This window comes from Halichoerus grypus, chromosome 12 (assembly GCF_964656455.1).
Source record: "Halichoerus grypus chromosome 12, mHalGry1.hap1.1, whole genome shotgun sequence".
Classification (NCBI taxonomy): domain Eukaryota; kingdom Metazoa; phylum Chordata; class Mammalia; order Carnivora; family Phocidae; genus Halichoerus; species Halichoerus grypus.
In genome coordinates this window covers 55,452,485-55,473,215 of record NC_135723.1, presented here as the reverse complement: position 1 = coordinate 55,473,215, position 20,731 = coordinate 55,452,485, and the positions used below count along the sequence as shown (strand labels likewise).

The 20,731-nt window shown below is 39.2% G+C and overlaps 1 protein-coding gene across 5 annotated transcripts in view; it reads left to right on the top strand.

Moving 5' to 3' along the window:
- Window positions 1-20,731, top strand: part of IGF2BP3 (insulin like growth factor 2 mRNA binding protein 3) — a 154,857-nt gene that overhangs the window by 100,435 nt on the left and 33,691 nt on the right. For all 5 annotated transcript variants that reach the window (XM_078059366.1, XM_078059365.1, XM_036120866.2 and 2 more), the window contains exons 4-6: window positions 7,922-7,973; window positions 8,067-8,130; window positions 17,227-17,508. In XM_078059366.1, the coding sequence (XP_077915492.1) occupies window positions 7,922-7,973; window positions 8,067-8,130; window positions 17,227-17,508 (398 nt within the window). The remainder of the gene's footprint in view (window positions 1-7,921; window positions 7,974-8,066; window positions 8,131-17,226; window positions 17,509-20,731) is intronic.

Below are 20,731 nucleotides of genomic sequence, written 5' to 3'. Positions count from 1 at the left end.
TGGGATCATGACAGCCGCTTAACGACTGAGCCACCCAGGCGCCCCCGTTATATTTTATTTTAATTGTGTGGGAAAATGAGGCAGCTTAGTTGACCAAGTAGTAAAAGTGTGGGCACTGGAATCTGACAGCTGTGGTTTTAAATCATTTCTCTATCACTTATCTATCCAAGTTAAAACACCATTAACTTCCCCATGCCGTAATTTACGCATCTATAAAATGGGATGTTCCTTTATGGGATTGTGTGGAATTAAATGAGTTAAAATAGATAAAATATTTAAGACAGTGCTTCTATTGGAAAGTACCCAAATGTTATCACCCATAATTCATTACTGAAAGAAGGCCAGCGTAGTTGGAAAGGAGAGCTTGGCATTAGACGATGAGCAGGTCACATGGGGGCCTTCAGGGCACTTGTTAGGGACTTTGGATCCTTTCCCAAATACAAAGGGAAGCTCTTAGAGTTTATCATAGGGTGTAAGTTGATTAGCTCAGCTTTTAAAAAATCAGTCCAACTTAGCATGGTCCAGTAGAAAGAAAATGCAGGCCACTTACACAATTAAAAATTGTCTAGTAGCCATGTTAAGAAAATAAAAAAAGAGGTGAAAATGAATTTTAATAGTAATTTACTTAACCTAATATATCCAAAATATTACAGTTTTAACATGTAATCAATATTTTAAAAATGGGATTTTATATATTTTGTACTAAGCCTTCAAAATCTGGTGTTTATTTATTTATTTTTTAAGTAGGCTCCACACCCAGCATGGAGCCCAATGCAGGGCTTGAACTCACCACCCTGAGATCAAGACCTGAACTGAGATCAAGAGTTGGACACTTAACCGACTGAACCACCCAGGCACCCCTGGTGTTTGTTTTACATTTAAGCACATTCCAAATGTGGATTAGCCACCTTTCAGGTGCCCAGTAGCCACACGTAGCCAGTAGCTAGCACACTGACAATGTAAGTCTTGCTGTCTGAGAACAAATAATCGGAAGCAGAAATGAATACGGGGAGACAACCTAGGAGCATTTTGCAGTAGCGCGGAGAGAGGTGATGGAGGCTGGGTCTGGCATGGCAGAAGAGAGCGCAATGGGTAGGCCCAGAGCAATGTGTAGGTGGACTTTTATTGAGCTTCATGGGGTTAAAGGTGAAATTTTCGAGGCTTAAATGAGCAAGGCTTCTGGCATTTGTAACTCTAGAAGGTATCACTACTGACTAAAAAAGGCAGTAACGGGACAAATGGACACAGCGTTGGGTTTGGGCATGGATGTCGATCATAAAGTTTCTCCCGGCAGGAGCTCCTGAGGCTTGCCTTCTGTGACTTTGAGGCCTGTGTGCGTGCATGGTAACCCGGACTGTTCTCTTTTAGTTGCTCCATCACGTGATTTTATAAAATCCTAAATTATTATCTCCTCCCCATGTTAGAGGATCTAACTTGGAAGTGGAGTCTGGCTAGGAAGTTGCGAGGCTTTACTCTATGCACCTCTAACACTGAAACATTCATGTGGGATGATGGAGGCTGAGATGCCCTCTGGGTGTTATCAGTGATAAAGATGATGTGCCACCTGGCTTGTGAGGTTGTCAAAGATCTGGTCTGTGTATGTTGGCCTTCTCGAGTTGAAATCGTATATGGAGTTTGGTGTGAGAAAATCGTTTGTTACTCAAATACTTATGGTGATCACACTTCAGGGAACTCTTCATTAAGTTGGATATTTCTTTCTTTTTTTTTTTTTTTTTAATTTTTTTTTAAGATTTTATTTATTTATTTGACAGAGAGAGACACAGCAAGAGAAGGAACACAAGCACGGGGAGTGAGAGAGGGAGAAGCAGGCTTCCCGCTGAGCAGGGAGCCCGATGCGGGGCTCGATCCCAGGACCCTGGGATCATGACCTGAGCCGAAGGCAGACGCTTACCGACTGAGCCACCCAGGCGCCCCTAAGTTGGATATTTCTTAAAATTTTTTTTTTATCTGAATTTTGTACCAGTATTACAAATGCTTATTGAGGCCTGCAATATAGAGTTGTTCTTTGTTAATATAGCTAGTCTTCTCATAGATGATGTAAAAGAATAAAATTCCTGGAATGATTTTTATCCATAAAGAACAACAAGTGGGTTCCTGTTTCTCTAAAATGTGTTAAGCTGTATTTGAAGGAAGTTCCCTTTATCTCTACATACCTGGCTCTCCAAAGTTGATTTTGTGGAGGTTTTTCCTCCTTGTTCTTTTTGAAATGGGGAATAGTAAAAAATAACTTCTTTCTTGGAGGGGAGGGGGTTGGGGGGATGGGGTAACGGGGTGATGGACATAAAGGAGGGCACGTCATGTAATGAGCACTGGGTGTTATATACAACTGATGAATTACCTCTACCTTTGAAACCAGTTATACATTATATATTAATTAAATGAATTTACACTAACACCCCCCACCCCCCCCAAAAAAAGTAAAAGGAAATTGGGTCTTTGTAGATGTAATCAAATTAAGATGATGTCATACGGGATTAGAGTGGGTCCTAGGTCCAATGGCTGATATCTTTATATGAGAAAGGAGAGGCAGATTCAGATGCAGAGACAGAGACCCAGATACAGAGGGGTGGGGGAGGCCATGTGCCAGTGGGGGCAGAGAGTGGAGTGGTGCAGCTGCAGGCTCGGGAACAGCAAGGATTGCCAACAGCAACCAGACGCTGCAAGAGGCAGGGAAGGATTCTTCCTTGGACCCTACAGAGGGAGCAGGGCCCAGCTGACACCTTGATTTTGGACTTCCGGCCTCCAGAACTATGGAAATAAGGGCCCTGAGAGAGTAACTTCCCCCCTCCCCCCCCAGAAAAACCCCGCTTCTTTCTGGTAACCCCTCCCCAGAGTCTGAGTGTGGTTTTAGTGTTTGGAACGTTTATTATTGTGTGGGTGTGTGTCCACGTGTTTGTATTTTGGTAAAGTGTGTGTTGGGGCAAGAGAGCATTAAATATCCTGCTTTGAATTTTAACGTAACTGGTTCTTATAATGCTTGTGACTGTACACTTTTACATCTTTTTCATATAAATTCATGATGAATACCTGTTCACTTATATCACTTTGGACTTGTAAAGGAACCTGGAATTAGTTTCCTTCGCTCTTAGGACAAAAAGTGTTTGGTGGCTTCCTTTTAACCCTTTAGTTTTTGTTGTTGCTCCTCATTGAGCTGAGTGTATGGTTCTCAGGTAAGAAAGCTATGGTCTCTTTCTTTATAAGTTTAGAGACAAGTGGAGCTCTGTGTGGCGGAGGGGCATAAAGGTGGAGGGGCATTTCCAGAGGCACTTTAAGAAAAGAGCACACAAGATTGTAATATCCAGCACTGTCCCATCAGCTTCTGAAACGCTCGCGGCACATAAGAAGGACTTGGATTCTATTATTGTATGTGTACTATAAGTTTTCTTAAGTGTGGAAGCCATTGTAACCATTAGGAATAGATTATTTGTGACACACTTGACAATCACATCGCTATGGTTAATTATGACTAGTCTAGTGGGAGAATAAAGATCAGTGAAGAGATTATAAAATGACATTGCTTTCATTTCTAGGATTAGGTGAGCTCAGGTACTATGGAGACAAGGGGTGCTTTACCCAGTCTTGAGGGTGTGACTGGAGCATTAGGTGTGTGGGAAGTATATTGAAGGGATGGAAGAGGTAGGCAGTACCAGATCATTGATGATCTCCACCACCACGTTGAACTTGTGACAATTTCTGTCAGTTATTTGAAGTCACTGAGGAGTAGTAACTTTTAGCAGAAGAGTGACAGGATGGGGTGGTGGACTGGAGGCAAGATGTCAGTCAGACCCTCAGTTCAGCTAGTTCAGAGGTGATGGGACCTCATGAGCAGTGGGTATAAAGAATCAGCAGTTAGCAGAAAGTTTATCTGCAGAGCATGAATTACGCATAATGCCCATAAGGGCACCTCTGACCTCCAGCTCGTTTGGTTGGGGTCAGGGGTGGTGGTGGTGGAGGTGGTCTGCTGTGGCAGAGGAAGTCTGATCTTGTCCAAGGCACAAAGAGTTTTCCAGTTACCTTTATTTCGATGTTCTGTGTATGAATAAACCAGCCTACTAAGTTGAAGAGGGGCATGAAGAAACTTAGCTTGATTATGGTGGTGGCCTCAGGAGAGTGTACATAATGGCGGGACTGATCAAATTTTGTGCAGTTCATTGTATTACAGTAGCTCTTCAAGGCTAAAAAAAATCCTAGGCCATTATTAAGTAATACTGACCTTAGTTATTAGTTACTCTTTTTTTTTTTTTTTTTTTTTTTTAAAGATTTTATTTATTAGAGAGGGAGCAGGAGGGAGAGGGAGAAGCAGACTCCCTGCTGAGCAGGGAGCTCACCTGGGGCTCGATCCCAGGACCCTGGGACCATGACCTGAGCCAAAGGCAGACCTTAACCAAATGAGCCATCCAGGCGCCCCAATCTTAGTTACTCTTAACAGCTTTATGGAAATACAATTCACATACAATTCACCCATTTACAGTGTATGATTCATTGTCTTTTAGTGTAACAGATATGTGTACCCATCACCACAGCCGATGTTTATTGACTTTATCATCTCAAAAAAAAAGCCTCTTCAGCTATCCCCCTGTATTCCCATTCACCAGCCCTATGCAACCACTAATTTACTTTCGGTCTTTATAGATTTCTCTTTTCTGGACATTGCCTACTAATGGAATCACTTAACATGTTTTTGTTTTTTTGTTTTTTGTTTTTTTTTTTTAAGATTTTATTTATTTATTTGAGAGAGAGAGAATGAGATAGAGCACAAGAGGGGGAAGGGTCAGAGGGAGAAGCAGACTCCCTGCTGAGCAGGGAGCCCGATGCGGGACTCGATCCCGGGACTCCAGGATCATGACCTGACCTGAAGGCAGTCGCTTAACCAACTGAGCCACCCAGGAGCCCTTGTTCTTGTTTTTTTTTGGTGATTGGCTTCTTTGACTTAACGTTTCAACATTGATTCATGTAGCCTATGTTAGTAGTTCATTCCTTTTTATGGCCAAATAATATTCAGTTGTATGGCTATACCACATTTGTCTATCCATTCCTCACCCTAGATTGTTTCCACTCTATCCAGTTACAAATTATCTTAATTCTCCTCCACAGCTATGTGAAGGACAATGATAATCCTGGCATTTATTGTGAGGTGCTATTTCTATACGTGAATGAACTTTTTTTAAAATACAGCCTGAATATTTGAGATTTTTAAGTCCTAAATATATAAAAAAGGGACATTCCACCAAGACATTTCCTCTGAGGCTTTAATTTGCTTTGATGCCTTCTTTCCCCTCCAGTTGGAATTTAAAACTTAGTGACGCATAGAGAAATGTTTCCTTTGTGGCTTGAGTAAAATAAATTCATTTAGGATTGAGAATGAAGAGATTTATGGAAATGTTGGAAATATGCAATGGAAGTTTTTTTTTTTTAATTTACTTGAAGAGAGAGACACAGCGAGAGAGGGAACACAAGCAGGGGGAGTGGCAGAGGGAGAAGCAGGCTTCCCACCCAGCAGGGAGCCCGATGTGGGGCCCGATCCCAGGACCCCAGGATCACGACCTAAGCCGAAGGCAGACGCCCAATGACCGAGCCACCCAGGCGCCCCCAATGGAAGTTTTTATTTTACTTTTTACCTTCAAACAAAGCTGTTTAATTTAAAACATGTGTAGCGGAAATAGATGGGAGAGGTAGAAACTACAAGATGTTCTAGCAACTGAAAAGAGACCCGAGCCCAGGGCAGTGGGTGGTTAACTGACAGATAACAGGAATGTTTGTCTTCCTAATTAATGCAGGATGAATCAAAATGTCCGAACTTACTTAGGGTTAAGTTGTAGTTACTCTTGGAGAGTTGAGTGGGTTGGAGTGGCATATGATACAGTTTGGTAGTCCTGTTTGACATAGCACCTTGAGACAAATGCCTGCCTAATAGACTAAAGGAAAACTGGTTACTATAGCACTGCTTAATTATCGGGGGTTGGAAACCCTTTTGGGATTTGGGAATTGGATGGGGCTATTAACAGTCCTTCCTCTGTCTCTCAGTTGTGATGATCCCCAAAGTTTGTGCATAAAATTTGAATTAAGACCTCAGAGACCCATTGAAATTCATCTTTGGTGTCTAGATAAAACCCCTCAGGTTGTGGTGTTAACTTGATTCTTAACTAGGTATCAAGATTGATGCTGGACCTGTTTTTTTTTGTTTGTTTTTAGGATTACAGTGTTTTGGTTTTGTTTTATTTAGAATCAGGTTTATTTAAGTACAGTTTACATACAGTAAAATTCGCCTTTTTAGTGTATAGAATCGTAGTTTCTAATTACTTTTCTAGAGATTTTACACACGAAATCATTGACAACCAATGGCATTTATTATTAGCAATAGATGGTATAACTACAAGCAGTTTTTTTGTTTTTTTGGGGGGGCAGTTTCTTTCGTAAACTCTACAGCCAACGTGGGGTTCAGACTTAAGACCCTGAGATCAAGAGTTACGTACTCTACCAACTGAGCCAGCAAGGTGCCCTCAAGCAATTTTGTTACGAAAATACTAAGCTTTCTACAATATATGCAGTGAAAATTCTGATGTACATTTCCTTGATTTTTTAAGTTAAATTCTATCACTTATTTAATGCCTGTGTATATGTATGTATATTTACACATAAGTGTGTGTGTATATATGTACAGTAGTACAAGTTAAGGTGGTATGAGCTATGTGGAGACTAATGTATTACTGAGCAAATTGCTTTTAGGAAGAATCAGCAGTGGTGTTTATTTAATATTGGCATTTATCCCTACTCCCTACACCCCTTCTCTACCACTACCACATCAAAACTGCAGTATAAAAATAGGTAACCATTCCATCCACAAATAGGTATTAGCCCTATTTAAAATGGGGAAAAATATTAAAGTGCATCCCCAGACAAACCTTGCTATAAATTTCAAACTTAAATCAGTAAACAAAATAAATGCCTGAAAGATACCACATGAGATAAATGTTTGTTTTGAAGAAATTGCTTTAAAGTTTAGTAGGGAATTAACAACAACAAAAAAATCTAATGTTCCTTAATGGTTTACTGTGTTCTTGGGGGCAGAAAACATTCTCAAGGAATTGTCCTTTAATTTTGCAATTAAATTGTTGAGTAAGTGGTTCACTATAAATTAATAAAAACTTGTTTTACTTTTCAAGAAAAGCTTTACAGTTCTTGGAAACTAGGGACAGTTGAATTTGGTTTATACTGATGAGACCATGAGATGTACATCTGCAGTTTATACTATAAAAGAATTTACTGTTTTAACAGCTTCTCTTTAGAAAAACATGCACAGTGTAATAATAATGCAGCTGCAGGAAAGATGGTAAAAACAGACCGTTTCAAATTGTACATTTTCCAACAGTGTTAAATTAATTTCAGGTCAGTTAGGTTAATCTTCAACTTAAGACTCCGGGTAGAAAAGCAACTATTCTTTTCATTTTGCCAGTCTGCCTTGAGAATAGTCTGTTCTGATTTGCCCATAATAGCTGTGAAAGGAAGTTCTTTGAAAAGGAACACTTTAAGATAAAACTTGACTTGGGGCCTTATCTCATATGATGATGTGTTGATATACGTATGAGAAATACATGGTTCTTTCTCCTCCAGCTTCAGGAATCAGGCGACTGTGGTTTTGAATACTTTGCTGAGCCACTTAACTTCTTGGTTAGCCATAGCAAGTGAGCTTAAAGTCAGATCTGGGAACAGGCAGGAGAGAGAGAATCCCACTGTGTGCTCTTTATGGTACTCTTCCTTTGCTTTTGTAGTCCTAAAACCCCAGTAAATTTTTTTTTTGGCTCATTTCCATCACAATTACTTTGTGATTTTAAAACATTTCTGCCCTTGTTAATAACTTGGGAAACTGAAAATCTGTAATTTTTTCTCGCCCTCCTGATAGGTGCTGGATAGTTTACTAGTCCAGTATGGAGTGGTGGAAAGCTGTGAGCAAGGTACATGTCTTCTCAATTGCTTTCAAATTTGTAGAAGGAAGGAAATAGAAAGAAAACTAACATTTTTTTCTCTTCACTTTTCTCTTCCTCTAGTGAACACTGACTCGGAAACTGCAGTCGTAAATGTAACCTATTCCAGTAAGGATCAAGCTAGACAGTAAGCAGTTTGGAACTTTTAATCTATACGTAATAACTAGGTTAAGTATAGTGCTTATATTTTGGGCGGTTGGGTAGCAGAAATAAGTTTTATTTTGCGAAGTTTGACCCTGCAATTCTTTTTAAGTTTGAATGTCAAATAAGAATCAGCCTTGGTAAAGATTTATTACATTTTTAATATGTCTTTAATGCCAATAATAGAGTGACATAGTGTGAAGCTGAATTACATCCTATTTGCAAAAAGCTCTGGGCCTGGATATCCTTGCCAAATTATATAAAGACTTTTTTTTTCTTATCGGTATGTTATATACAGTATTGCTATTTTATGTAAAGCTGGTAAGTTGATCATGTGTTAAGGTAACACCAGGGTAAGTTTTCTTGGTCACTGATTTTTCTAATGATTACTACTAAGTATAGGAGTGTGCAGACATTGGATCAATGTAATTTGTCTTTAGATTTGAAAAATAGATTGCAATGCAGTTGACAGGAAGAACTTCACAGATGAAAAGATAATTCTGTAGGCTTGGGAGTGATCTAATGAACTGACTGAGCACTAGACTAGATGAGGATGTCACAAATACTGCCTTGAACAGAGCTCCTCAAACACAAACACGGAGGAATGGCATGCTGCAAGGTGCCTATAGCAGCGTGCTGAGTGTCCGTAGACCATGGAAGTCTTAACTACCTCTAGATACAGTACAGGCAGGAGCAGACTGCCTGTCCTCTGCGTGTGAAAAGGTGAGAGGAAAAACCATTACCGTGCTCGCTGACCCTGAGCCCTAAAAGGGAAAGGTGAAACCAGCTGCAAGGGTGGGAATAGAGCTAGGTTACAAAGGCAGTACCCATTCAGGGAAGGACCATGAAAGGAAAGGTAGGGCTGGGAAGGAGATGGAAATTTGCACAGCATAAATGGAACTTATTTTTTAAATTGGTAATACTAACATGGTTCAAATTTTTAGAGGCACAAAGATGTAAATCTTCCTCCCAGTATTGTCCCCAGTTACTTTGTTCCCTTCCTTGGAGATAACTACACAGAAGACAAATGTGTGTATATTTCCTCCTCTTCATACACATGATACCCTCACATTTGACTGTTTCGTACATGGAAATACATTTCTTAGAGTTGCATAGAATTTGACTGTATGGATATGCAATGACTTACTTAGTCCCAGATTGGATATTAAGTTGTTTTAAGATTCTAGCAGTTATGAACAATGCTGCAGTGAATCCCTTTTTTCATGTCATTTTGCATGTATGTGAACATGGCTATAGGTTAAATTACTAGAATTAGATTTGCTAAGTCTAGATGTATCTGCTTTCTTTTTTGTTGGATACTGGCAAATTATCCTTCATGGAGATTGAAATACTTCAAATTCCCATCAGCACTGTGAGTCTGTTTCTCTTTATTCTCCCTAACATGGGGCTTCATCAAACTTTGCTGATCTAGTGGGTAAAAAGTAGTAACTAATTATGTTAATTTCATTTTTTTTCTCCTAGATGAGACTTAATGGGATTCACTTTTAATGTTTTAACATGAAACTTTGAATATGTTTAAAAGCACACTATTTTTCCCTCTGTTTGTATCTTCATTTGAAAAAATTTAAGCTTATATGAGGTGTTTGGATATTATAGAAATTGTGGTATAAGTTGTAAAACTGGCTTTAAAAAAAAACAACCACCTTTTCTTCAACCATATCATGTAAGAGGAAATACAGGAAAGTAGATTGGGGCATCAAAGTGAGGGCGGTAAGAATAGAGGGCCCCATTTTATCTTCTGTATTTCAGTCTCTACAAAGATCTTTAATGAATACTTGGTAGAGTCAACTCTCTGTTAGATGGAAAATATGAGATAACATGTTAAACCCAAAGATATTTGGAGATAGAGGCCTGTCCTAGTTGTCTATTTGAAAACTTATGTGAGGCTAGGTAAAGGGGGAAATACTTAATTCAACAGTCAGTTATAAGGAGACAAACTTATGTAGCTTTGAAGAAACATAGAGGAATTTAAGTAGGGACAGGCACATTTAGCATTCCCCTCCCTCTTAAAAAAAGTATTCCAACCGGTTAAGAAGAGTACAAGCACAGGAGGTGTAGACTGGCTTGTCAAGGCACAGTTACTATGGACATTAATCCTAACGTGACAGCAATGTGAATGCAGGGACATTTTAGTCTAAAGGTACTTGCTAGTGGTTGATAGAAATTGGCAGGATCCTGTTGATCCCAAAGACTGTTAGGAAATCGTAATTTAATAAATTAGGTAACCTGAACAAATATATTGGGCATTTCAGTGAGGGAAATAGTCATCATATCCCTTATTCTAATAGTTAATCAGCCAGCACTTATTGATTATCAACTATTGACCAAAAGATGCCAGTGAATTTAAAGGCAAAGTCACTATCCTCAAGGATGTGTGTCCCTGTGGTGACAGAGAGTAATGGAGGGGGATCAATTCCTGCCCAAGTTGAGTTTCCTTATAAGCATATTGGGGTTTCTCCCCCTCAAGAATTCCTGAAATCTAAGAGAATTAGAAAATAATGGCATATTCAGAGAAAGTTAGTAGACTTAAAAAGTGGGGGAAAAAAACAATTTTGTGAAACCATGTTATGAAAATTGTACATTAAAGTTCTCTAGTAAGTTTTTAAAAAAGATGTGGAGTACATTCTTGTTCTGTGAGGAGAACTTATTTTGAGAGGCATTGGATGTAGTGGAGAAAGCATGGACTCTGGAGTCAGATAGCTCTGACTGTAACCCTGACCTCTCTGATTTTCAGTTTTCTCAGCTGCAAAATGAGGGTTGACAAACAAATATATTCATGCATGTACACACATACTTATAGAAAATGGTCTTATCAAGTGGCCTGACACATAGACACCCAGTAAAGAGGACCTCACCTTCAACCCTCTGTTTCTGGGTTGCTTCTACAGCAGCTTGAAGTGGGTTGAGCTGGGGAAGATTGGTCCCTCTAGGACTTGCTCCCCTGAAGCCTGGTTGCCTGCTCTCTGGGCTCCAGTATGACCGTCTGCTGCCTACACTAGCCTGATGTGATTTCTCCACACCCTTTCCTTGGCAGCCATCCAAAGTTCACGCCTTCAGGTAATGAGAGCGGAATCGATAATCTCATTTGACTTCTTTGCTTAGCATCTGTATTACCCGAGAGTGCACAGAACTGGGATGTGCTTGCACAGGTGGGAGAAGAGGGTGGAGACTATATTCCAGAGTCCAGTTATTCCAGAGTCCAGTTCCATGGAATGGACTCTGCGCCACCACTTTTCTCACTGTGACTCTGGCCAGATGAATCTAATTTAGTTCACCCCCATCTTGTAAAATGGGAGTAATTATAGTCCTTAGCTCATGAAACTGTTCAGAGAAACTCACGTAATGCCTCCAAAACACTTGTGATAATACCTAAAAGGTAGTAAGAGCTCTAAAGGTAGCAGCTATTACGCATTTTCCTAACATTTTTCATTACTGCTGCTAATACCCTATTATTTATTATATAGTATACTTCATTTCAGATCATGACTGGCCACCGATACTCAGGAGATCAGGTCCTGGTTTAAAAACATTTGTGGCTGCCTCTTTGTTACTTACAGATCTATGAATGCCACTTTTAAGAAGATTCTTCAGTAAGGCTGTCTCTAGAATTTAACGTGGAAATTCCTGCCACCTTCTGGCTAAGAAAAATCAAAGGTTAATAATGCATACATTGCTAGGAAATACATACATTAGTTTTAATCGTAAGTCTTGAATTACTAATTTGTTAAAATAATAAAATGGGTAACAATGATGAAAACTTTAAAAAAATCATTAAAAACAGAAGTCCGTATTTCAGTATTTCTTGTGTCTCGGAGCAAGAGAGGCTTGGGTCTCTGGATTCCCTGTTTCCTCTGTTCTCTGGGGATGCTTAGATGACGCAAAGACAGACATTACTCATTGGAAGGTTTGTCATGTGTGACAGAAATAACCCTTCAGAATTTGTAGGCATTTCTGTAGTTCTTATACTTCCTTTTCTTTAGGGTTCTTACTTCTGATGTTGATGTTTTTATTACGGAATAGGAATACAGTCTATTTATAGTTTGAAGCTAGCATTGCAGATGCTTTTACATCCATTTGAAGAAGTGTTTGAAACAATGTGACTGATGGCTAAGGGGGAGGAAATTGACCCCTAAACTTTGACAATTATGTAGATAGAAGATTTATTCTGGAAAAAGAAATGACTGATAAAGCAGTAAAACGGTGGGATTTCTTGCCATTTTGCCATTTAAGATAACATTTATATTTGCCATCAAGTTTGGTAGACATTGTCCCATGTCATAACTTAAAAAGTGACAAAAGATAATTTTGTGGAGTTTTGCAGATTGTCTTGCCACTAATGTATTTATACTGTTTGTAATCTCTGTGTAATATTTTGTTCCTGCCACAGTCTCTATGTATCCAGCCCTCTACTGTGTTTCTAGGTTGTTGGAGGTTTCTTTTTTGCTTTTAGAACCAATTTAGTAATAAATTCCTTTGTAGGTAAATATTTGGGCTTTGTCCATAATAGTTGTCTTAAGTTGCATCCCTGCAATGGTATATTACCAGATGTTTACTAATTATGGCAGAATTGTATGTCTCAACCTCTTTTTTTTTTTTTAACCTCTTATTCTTCCTACAAGGAGAAAACAGAATGGTTTGACTTTTCAATAATGGCTAAACCTCATTTTGTTCAGAACTATGTGATATACACTAGTGAGGTCTGGAGTTTTAGAGTTTAAAGGGACTATAAATCTAATCTTTTAGTTTTGTCAGGAGGCTAATGCCAAACAAGAAAACGACCTTTCCAAGGTTACTTGGCTACTTATTGTTCAAGGTGATTAGAATTCTGGTCCTTGGTCCATCTTCTTTTGTACTACTCAGAACTGTATGTGTTTACTCTTGGATAAGTTTAACTTCTCTGGGCCTCAGTTCTTTACCTCCCTCTTCCTCATCCTTGAGTTAAACTACTAATTCTCTGTCTAAAGGCCCTTTCAGCTCTACACTGTGACTTACGCTGATAAACTTATCAATGTGATTAAGTGCTACCCCTAGCAAAACTACTTACCTCCTTCTGAATGACTCTTAAAATCGCATCAGAGCAGACTTTTGTAATGATGCAAAACAGGATCCTGAGGTTGTGCTTGCTTGATAAACATCCTTGAGTTCCGTTGAACTGAAACACATGTGTTTTGAGTAATTATGATAATTGTTTATCATACATCTTGCATTTACAGTAGGTTTGGTGAAAATATTATAATGTTGGCCTCATAAACTCGGCAGACCACCTGATGACATAACTGAATTTTAAACTTTGGGCATAAAAAGGCTACAGTAATTGACCTAAAATTTAAAAAACTTACAATCTCCAATTGTGAGGAAGCCTTTGTTTGCAGTGGGGTTACTCCTGTACCTTTTCATCTGTATCCAAGTTTGGAGCACTGTGGTTTGAGGGCTCCAGAACTCTTAGTTGGCAGTTAGACAGTGGGATACACAGAGTATGTGCTGAATGCTCTGACAGGAACAGTCTGAGTCTGGAGCATTGAGGACCCAGGCTATGCACTGGGTACTGAAGCACCATGCTATCTGACCTTTCTTCCCCCCTCAAAAATCTTTTTTTTTTTTTTTTTTTAAAGCAAAGCAACGAAGTTTGGAAGTGAGTTTATGCAAAGTTGAGAGAGCTGTTTCTTGGGGACACGTGTGACTTTATTTAGATAGCCTCAGAATACTTAGAAGCGGCTGGTGATTTACATGTCTGTTTATCCCCATGGAGGAGGAGGTCTCTGTCTGTGTATGGTCCTTTCTCTCAAGAAGGAAGTTATTTACCTTTTTTTGGTAACATCACTGACTTATCTCCACAAATTTTACTACTTTTCTTCTGAAGTTAGCAATATTCAATTTATAGTGGGAAAGGATATTATAGCAAACTATATTGTCTTTGTGCCCACAGATATAGTTGATTCCTTCATTATTGCATTCCTTATTTTTATTTCCTTCTTATTTTTTATAGATTTATTTATTTGAGAAAGAGCGTGCAGGCGTGTGTGCGCATGAGTTGGGGGGGAAGGGGCAGAGGGAGAGAGAGGGGGAGAGAAGCAGACTCCCTACTGAGCGCAGAGCCCGACGTGGAATGCAGAACTGATCTCACAACCCTGAGATCATGACCTGAGCCAAAATCAAGAGTTGGATGCTTATTGACTGAGCCACCCAGGCACCCCTTTCCTTATGCTTTTGAAAGAACCGTCAGTGATCTGTTTCATCATGGCCTTTGAAAAAGTTAAAAGTTGCTTTGAATGAATATCTAATTGGTTGAAACTTGTGTGCAATTCCAGCTTTCTATAATAAGTATACCTCATAAATGTTAACAAAATTTCTCAGCTGCTGTCATCTTTGAGAAATAACCAAAATATTTTTTGGCCCTTAATCCACATTTTCCTTAAGGAAAAAGAGGAGAAGGAGAAAGGAACAATGTGTTAACCTAAGGTTCTGTATCAGAGCATTGGTAAAAGTTGGTGCTGTGTGTGCTCCTATCACCCTGTGAAACTTAAGAAAAGAATGCCGTCTAGGACGCCTGGGTGGCTCAGTCAGTTAAGCGTCTGCCTTTAGCTCAGGTCATGATCTCAGGGTCCTGGGATCGAGCTCCCACATTGGGCTCCCTGCTCAGCGGGGAGCCTGCTTCTCCCTCTGCCCCTCCCCCCTGCTCCTCCCTGCTCATCCTCTTTCTCTCTCTCTCAAATAAATAATAAATCTTTAAAAAAAAGAAAGAAAGAAAGAAAAGAACGTCCTCTGAAATAGAAATCGCTGAGAAATATCCCAAGATGTATTGTATTTGGGGCGGGGGGAAGCAAGACCGGAAACATTTATAATAAGATCTCAATTATGCTTTTATTTTTTAAGGTATCTTAAAGCAATTTTTAATTAAAAAATGACTTAACTATTATTGATAACTGAGAAGCCACACACTGTTCTTTTCTATATTTGTGTTCAAATATATACATGTGTATTTGTGGGTATAATTTATAATTTTTCTTATTTACCAGTTTTATTGAGAAATAATTGACAAAACACTGTAAGTTTAAGGGGTACATCATGATTTGACTTACATATATGATGAAATGATTACCAAGGTAAACTAGTTAACTTTGGTCATCTCATAGATTAAAAAAAAGAGAAACAATTTTTCTTCCTGATGAGAATGTTCAGAATCTTCTCTTAACTGTCAAATACACCAAACAGCAGAGTTAACTGTTAATATGTTGTATATTATATCCATAGTACTTAAAACTGAAATTTTGTACCTCTTAAAAAGTTTTTTAAAATTTGAGTATAGTTGATACAATGTTACATTAGTTTCAGGTTCAATGATGCTTTTAAACAGGGTACTGAACACATACATATGTGTAAATGTATGGAAAGTACCGGTCTGTTTGCAGACATTTTCACAGTTAACAGTGATTTTGGGAAGGGTCTTGGGGGGTTGATGATGGGGACAGAGAAATTTCTTGTTACTTGTATATTTCTCCTTGGTGGGGATGTCTTGTAATCTGAGTTCATTCTGTGCTCTAGGCACGTAGGACAGTGATGCAGCAGAGGATTCAAGTAAGAAGAGAGGGCAGAATTAGGGGTCCTGAGAACATCACGCCCTGTCTACTTGCCTAGGCCTGTCTGCCAATTACATGCTTATGGTGCCCTTTTTAGTGTTAGAACTACCTCTTTTTTCCCCTTTGCATCCAAGTCAGAAACTGAATCTGCAAATAAGGAAAACAGTATGTGAACAAGAAATGACCACTCTGAGCAACTGGAGAGAAACTACTTCATGCCTGTTTTTCGTTCCCTGCCTGAGCTGATCTCAGTGCCCATTGGAACAGAATCTGAGCAAAGACTTTGTATAACCCTAGAGAAAAAGTATGGGGCCTTTATATGTTTTTAATTTTGTTGTGTACTGGGGAGTGTATATTCTTAGGAGTGTTTATGTGTGCTTTTGAAATCTTGGCCATATCTTCTCTATCAATTTTTTGTTGAGTTATCCACTTATAAAATATGTAGGTAATGTAGAACACAATAATGTAGATGAATGTTACAAACATAAGTAGAAGATGCCAGGCATGATAGTACCTAATGTATACTCATATATAATTATTAATACAGAAGTTTGAAATAGGCAAAATTAATCTATTATGTAAAAAAAAAAAAAATCTAGGGGAGGGGTAATTACTGAAAAGAGGTCCTGGTGGGGCTTCTGGGGCATTGGTATGTCCTAGTTCTGGATCTGTATATGCATGTTCACCTTAAGAAAATTAATTGAGGTGTATGCTAAAGATTGGGTACTTTTCCATAGTAAGGTTTAAAATGATGAAAAAAGTAGAGCTCCTTTCCAAATATAGAGATGGGTGGATAAATGGATGCATGGATGGATGGATAGATAAAGTAGAAAATAGCTTCATTTGCTCTTTTTGGTTCACCAGCACCCCTGTCTCTCTGCTCCAAATCAGATCATAAACTCCACAAGGTCAGGGACTGCTATTTTCTCAGGGACTTGCTCATAATAGGCACTGAGAATTTATTGACTGATTATCTTGAGTATTAACTTCTGTGAATCTCCTGTGAGTGGTTTAGGGATACTTGTCCTTAAATTCTTAAAATGTTTTAATATTTATTATTTCTTAAGAGGGTGAAGTGAGGGAGGTACATATTTGTAATGTCTTTTCCATTCTGATTTGGAAAAACAAGACAAGACAAAGACTGCCCACTCACCTCTCTTGCTGTTTGGGTACTCATAAGCTGTTCCTAACCTCACAGGTAGTAACATTTTGTCAAACTCTTTTGATTAAGCTTTTTTATTTTCTACTTTTCATTGGTAGGTGGTAAATATGTTCTCTTTGGAAGCTTGGTCTCTTCTTCCATGCGTGTGTGTGTGTGTGTGTGTGTTTGGGTTACATGTGTTAGGGGTTTGCTACTTGTTCAGTGGCTTTATTCAGAAGTTTCAGAGGTAGTAATCCTGAGTGGAAGAGATGGGTATTGCTTTGCTGAAAGGTTTCTAGAGCTCGATTTCTTTTCCTATACTCTGCTCTTTGTCACCTTCCAGAGCATTAGACAAACTGAATGGATTCCAGTTGGAGAGCTTCACGTTGAAAGTGGCCTACATCCCTGATGAAACTGCTGCCCAGCAGAACCCCTTGCAGCAGCCCCGAGGTCGCCGTGGGTTTGGGCAGAGGGGCTCATCGAGGCAGGGGTCTCCAGGATCAGTCTCCAAGCAGAAACCGTGTGACTTGCCTCTACGCCTACTGGTCCCCACCCAGTTTGTTGGAGCCATAATAGGAAAAGAAGGTGCCACCATTCGGAACATTACCAAACAGACTCAGTCTAAGTGAGTATTAGTGAGGCTGCAGTGGGTATTAATATTTTTCCCTTTGAATCTTAACAGAGTAAGTTGTTCTGGTACATGGTGTCCTTCTGAGTGTGGCTGTGATCCTTCCTTGCACAGTACTTGGGAATCCGGAAAACCCTTGTGATTTGATATCTTAGTGTTCATTTTATATAAATCTGAGGCTTAAGCTTAATCGCAAAGAGAACTTCAAATTTGCACACAAGAGTGGAAAACGATCCCTAATCCACTCTGATGGGGGAGGCACTGATGAACAAAAGGGCCACTTCTTGGTTGTTTTCTGCTCTCCTATCCACACCACCATCCCCAGGGATACCTCCCTTCAGTGTTTTTAGGAAGTAATTTTCTGGGGTCCAGTACAGAGATGATTTTCAGTCTTGCTTTATTTCGGTAAAAAATCATCCAGCTTATGTTCCAAACTTACCCTGTGATTAAGCCATGTAGTTAGATTGACTTTTTCTTTTTTAAGGATGTTTGATAGTTTTAATATGAAAATTTTAAGGGAATGGAAGACTCTTCATTAAACATTGGAGCTAGCTTTGCAGGAGTAGAAAGCAGGAGCTATAAACAGACAGTAGCCCCAGTGCCGACACATTGTCTGGTATGTAGAAGGCTCTCATATTTGTCAAATGAATGAAATGACTGGATGTAAATTATGCTCAATGCCCTTAAAATATGTCTAAGATACTCTATCAATTTAAAAGCTTCAATGAATTATATATTAGTTGTTCTGCTTTATTAACCATCCTTTTAGGCTGTATGTGGAGATTTTGACCCAAAGAAGCTTAACAATGAACTGTCTTCACCCCTGTTCTGTGAAGTGCACTAGGCACATCTCTGGGACAGCATATTCCATATTTCCCGAAGAATAGTGAGTGCACTGGGGAGAAGTGGCCGTGTCATTGTATGCAAAAGAGTATGGAAATGGGCTTGGCCCAGCTACAAAGATGAGGGTGGTTTATTTTGCTTTTTAAATTTAGTAAGGAAAATGATTTCATTTTATGTGGTCCAAGCAATTAAGCAGTCTTTTTCTGAAAGTACAACTATGCTGCTGTGTGTATCTTGCTTATGTATGTTTGTTCCCATAGGCTTACGAGGATATCCACATTTATCATAGGGACCATGCCTGTGTTGAACTAGCTGACTCATTTCTCATGCAGAACCAAAATGAACAGTGCTTAGTGGTGTTGCACGCCCACTCTACCTGCAGAGTGATGTCTGATCCTGCCTTTCCCAGCCTTCCCCTGCTTTGAAGCAGGAGATGTTGGATATGGATTACCTTTGTGCTAAATCAATGGTCTTTGACTTCATGTAGGGAGTGGGGAAGACAGTTAAACCATAGTTGGGATCCTTTTTAATCTTAAATTTGCCTGGTTTTAATATTAACATTCAAGGGCTCCTTGCTTTTCTTGATCCACTGTTACCTGCAGAAACTAATTATTAAATGGTTTCCCTCCCTTGTCATGTGGCAGATTAGAGTTTTCCTTTTAAAGCTACTCATTTCCTTGTCAGAGGAAAGGGCTTCTATGATTTAAATTGAACTGTTTGTTTTATTTAAGGCAGGAAGATGGAGGATGGAGAGGGAAGGGAAGCAATTTTTGTTATATCCGATGATTCATTTGCAGAGTTCTGCCAGTGGATTTAATTAACTCTTGCCGTTGAAACTAGTCATTATTAGATCCTCTGTTTCTGGAATGGTCTCAGAGGGCTACCCTGATCTGTAAAGCAATATTCCTTCTCTCAGAGGATCAGAGTTTTGTAATCCTTAACACGGTGAATGGGTGGAAATAAACTAGAAGGAGGGAGATTAACATGTTACCTACTAGAAGATAAACAATAACTTACAGTGATGGGGGATTGAAACAGTGGTTGGAAAGATGGTTCCTGAGATTGGGACTGTTACCTAAGGCACTTCTAATTATTTCTAAATGTCGCTTATTTGTTTCATTTTTATATTGCCTTTTTCTTTTTTTCTAAGAGTTTGGAAATTTTTTAATTTATTTTTTTATTTTATTTTTTTTAAAGAATTTATTTATTTATTTGACAGAGATAGCGAGAGCAGGAACACAAGCAGGGGGAGTGGGAGAGGGAGAAACAGGCTTCCCGCCAAGCAGGGAGCCCGATGCGGGGCTCGATCCCAGGACCCTGGGATCATGACCTGAGCCGAAGGCAGACGCTTAACGACTGAGCCACCCAGGCGCCCCTGGAAATTTTTTTAAATTGAAGTGTAATTACCATACAGTGTTACATTATTTTCAGGTATACAATATAATGATTCAACAATTGCACACATACTCAGTGCTTACCATGTTAAGTGCGCCCTTTATCTCATCCATCCCCCCACCTACTCATTGCCCTTATTTTTAGGTCTAGGTTTTAATTATGAGATAAATCTTCAGTTTTCAAACATTTAAGAAAATGAAATCCAAACCTTGACTTTATTGGTGTGATGAAGTGGTCATTCTTTTTATTTTTTAAACCAAGTACATTTTATTTCATTTTTATTTCTTTCTTTTAGAGAGAGAGGAGGGGAAGGGGCCGAGGGAGAGGGAGAAAGAGAATCTCAATCAAACTCCCCACTGAGCACGGAGCCAGACGGAGCCTGACATGGGGCTTGATCTCAGGACTCTGAGATCATGAACTGAGCCGAAATCAGAGTCAGACGCTTAACCGACTGAGCCAGCCAGGTGACCATGAAGTGGTCATTCTTAATGGCCAGGAGTTCTGTAGGTTTTCTAGTGTTTGGGTGGCTAGAGGGACTCACCAGTACTTGATTTTCCCCAGACACACTTTTCCAGATAGTTGATTTTCTTTCTAGTACTTTTTAAACAACAGAAGACTTATTTTGTATTTAATTCAAAATATACAGCATGCAAATTTTTTTAAAGAGGGGATTACCTTTTATCTTATTCCTGGAGGTAGCCATTGTTAAGGTGGGAATGTAACTTTATAGGACGTGTTCCTTGTACCTACTAATGTGTAGCTTTAAGAGAGAAATCCTATCATGATATGTATTGTGTTGTTTTTCACATACTATGTTGGTACCTATCACTTGACATGTTTTTACACTGCTAGATGACATGTTACTTAAACACCTCTTCCTGATGAGCATTTTAAAGATAATTCCAATTTTCCTTCTGTGTAAGTAGTGCCACAGTGAACATTCTTGGGCCAGTGGTTTTTAAACAGTGGTGATCTTTCCCCC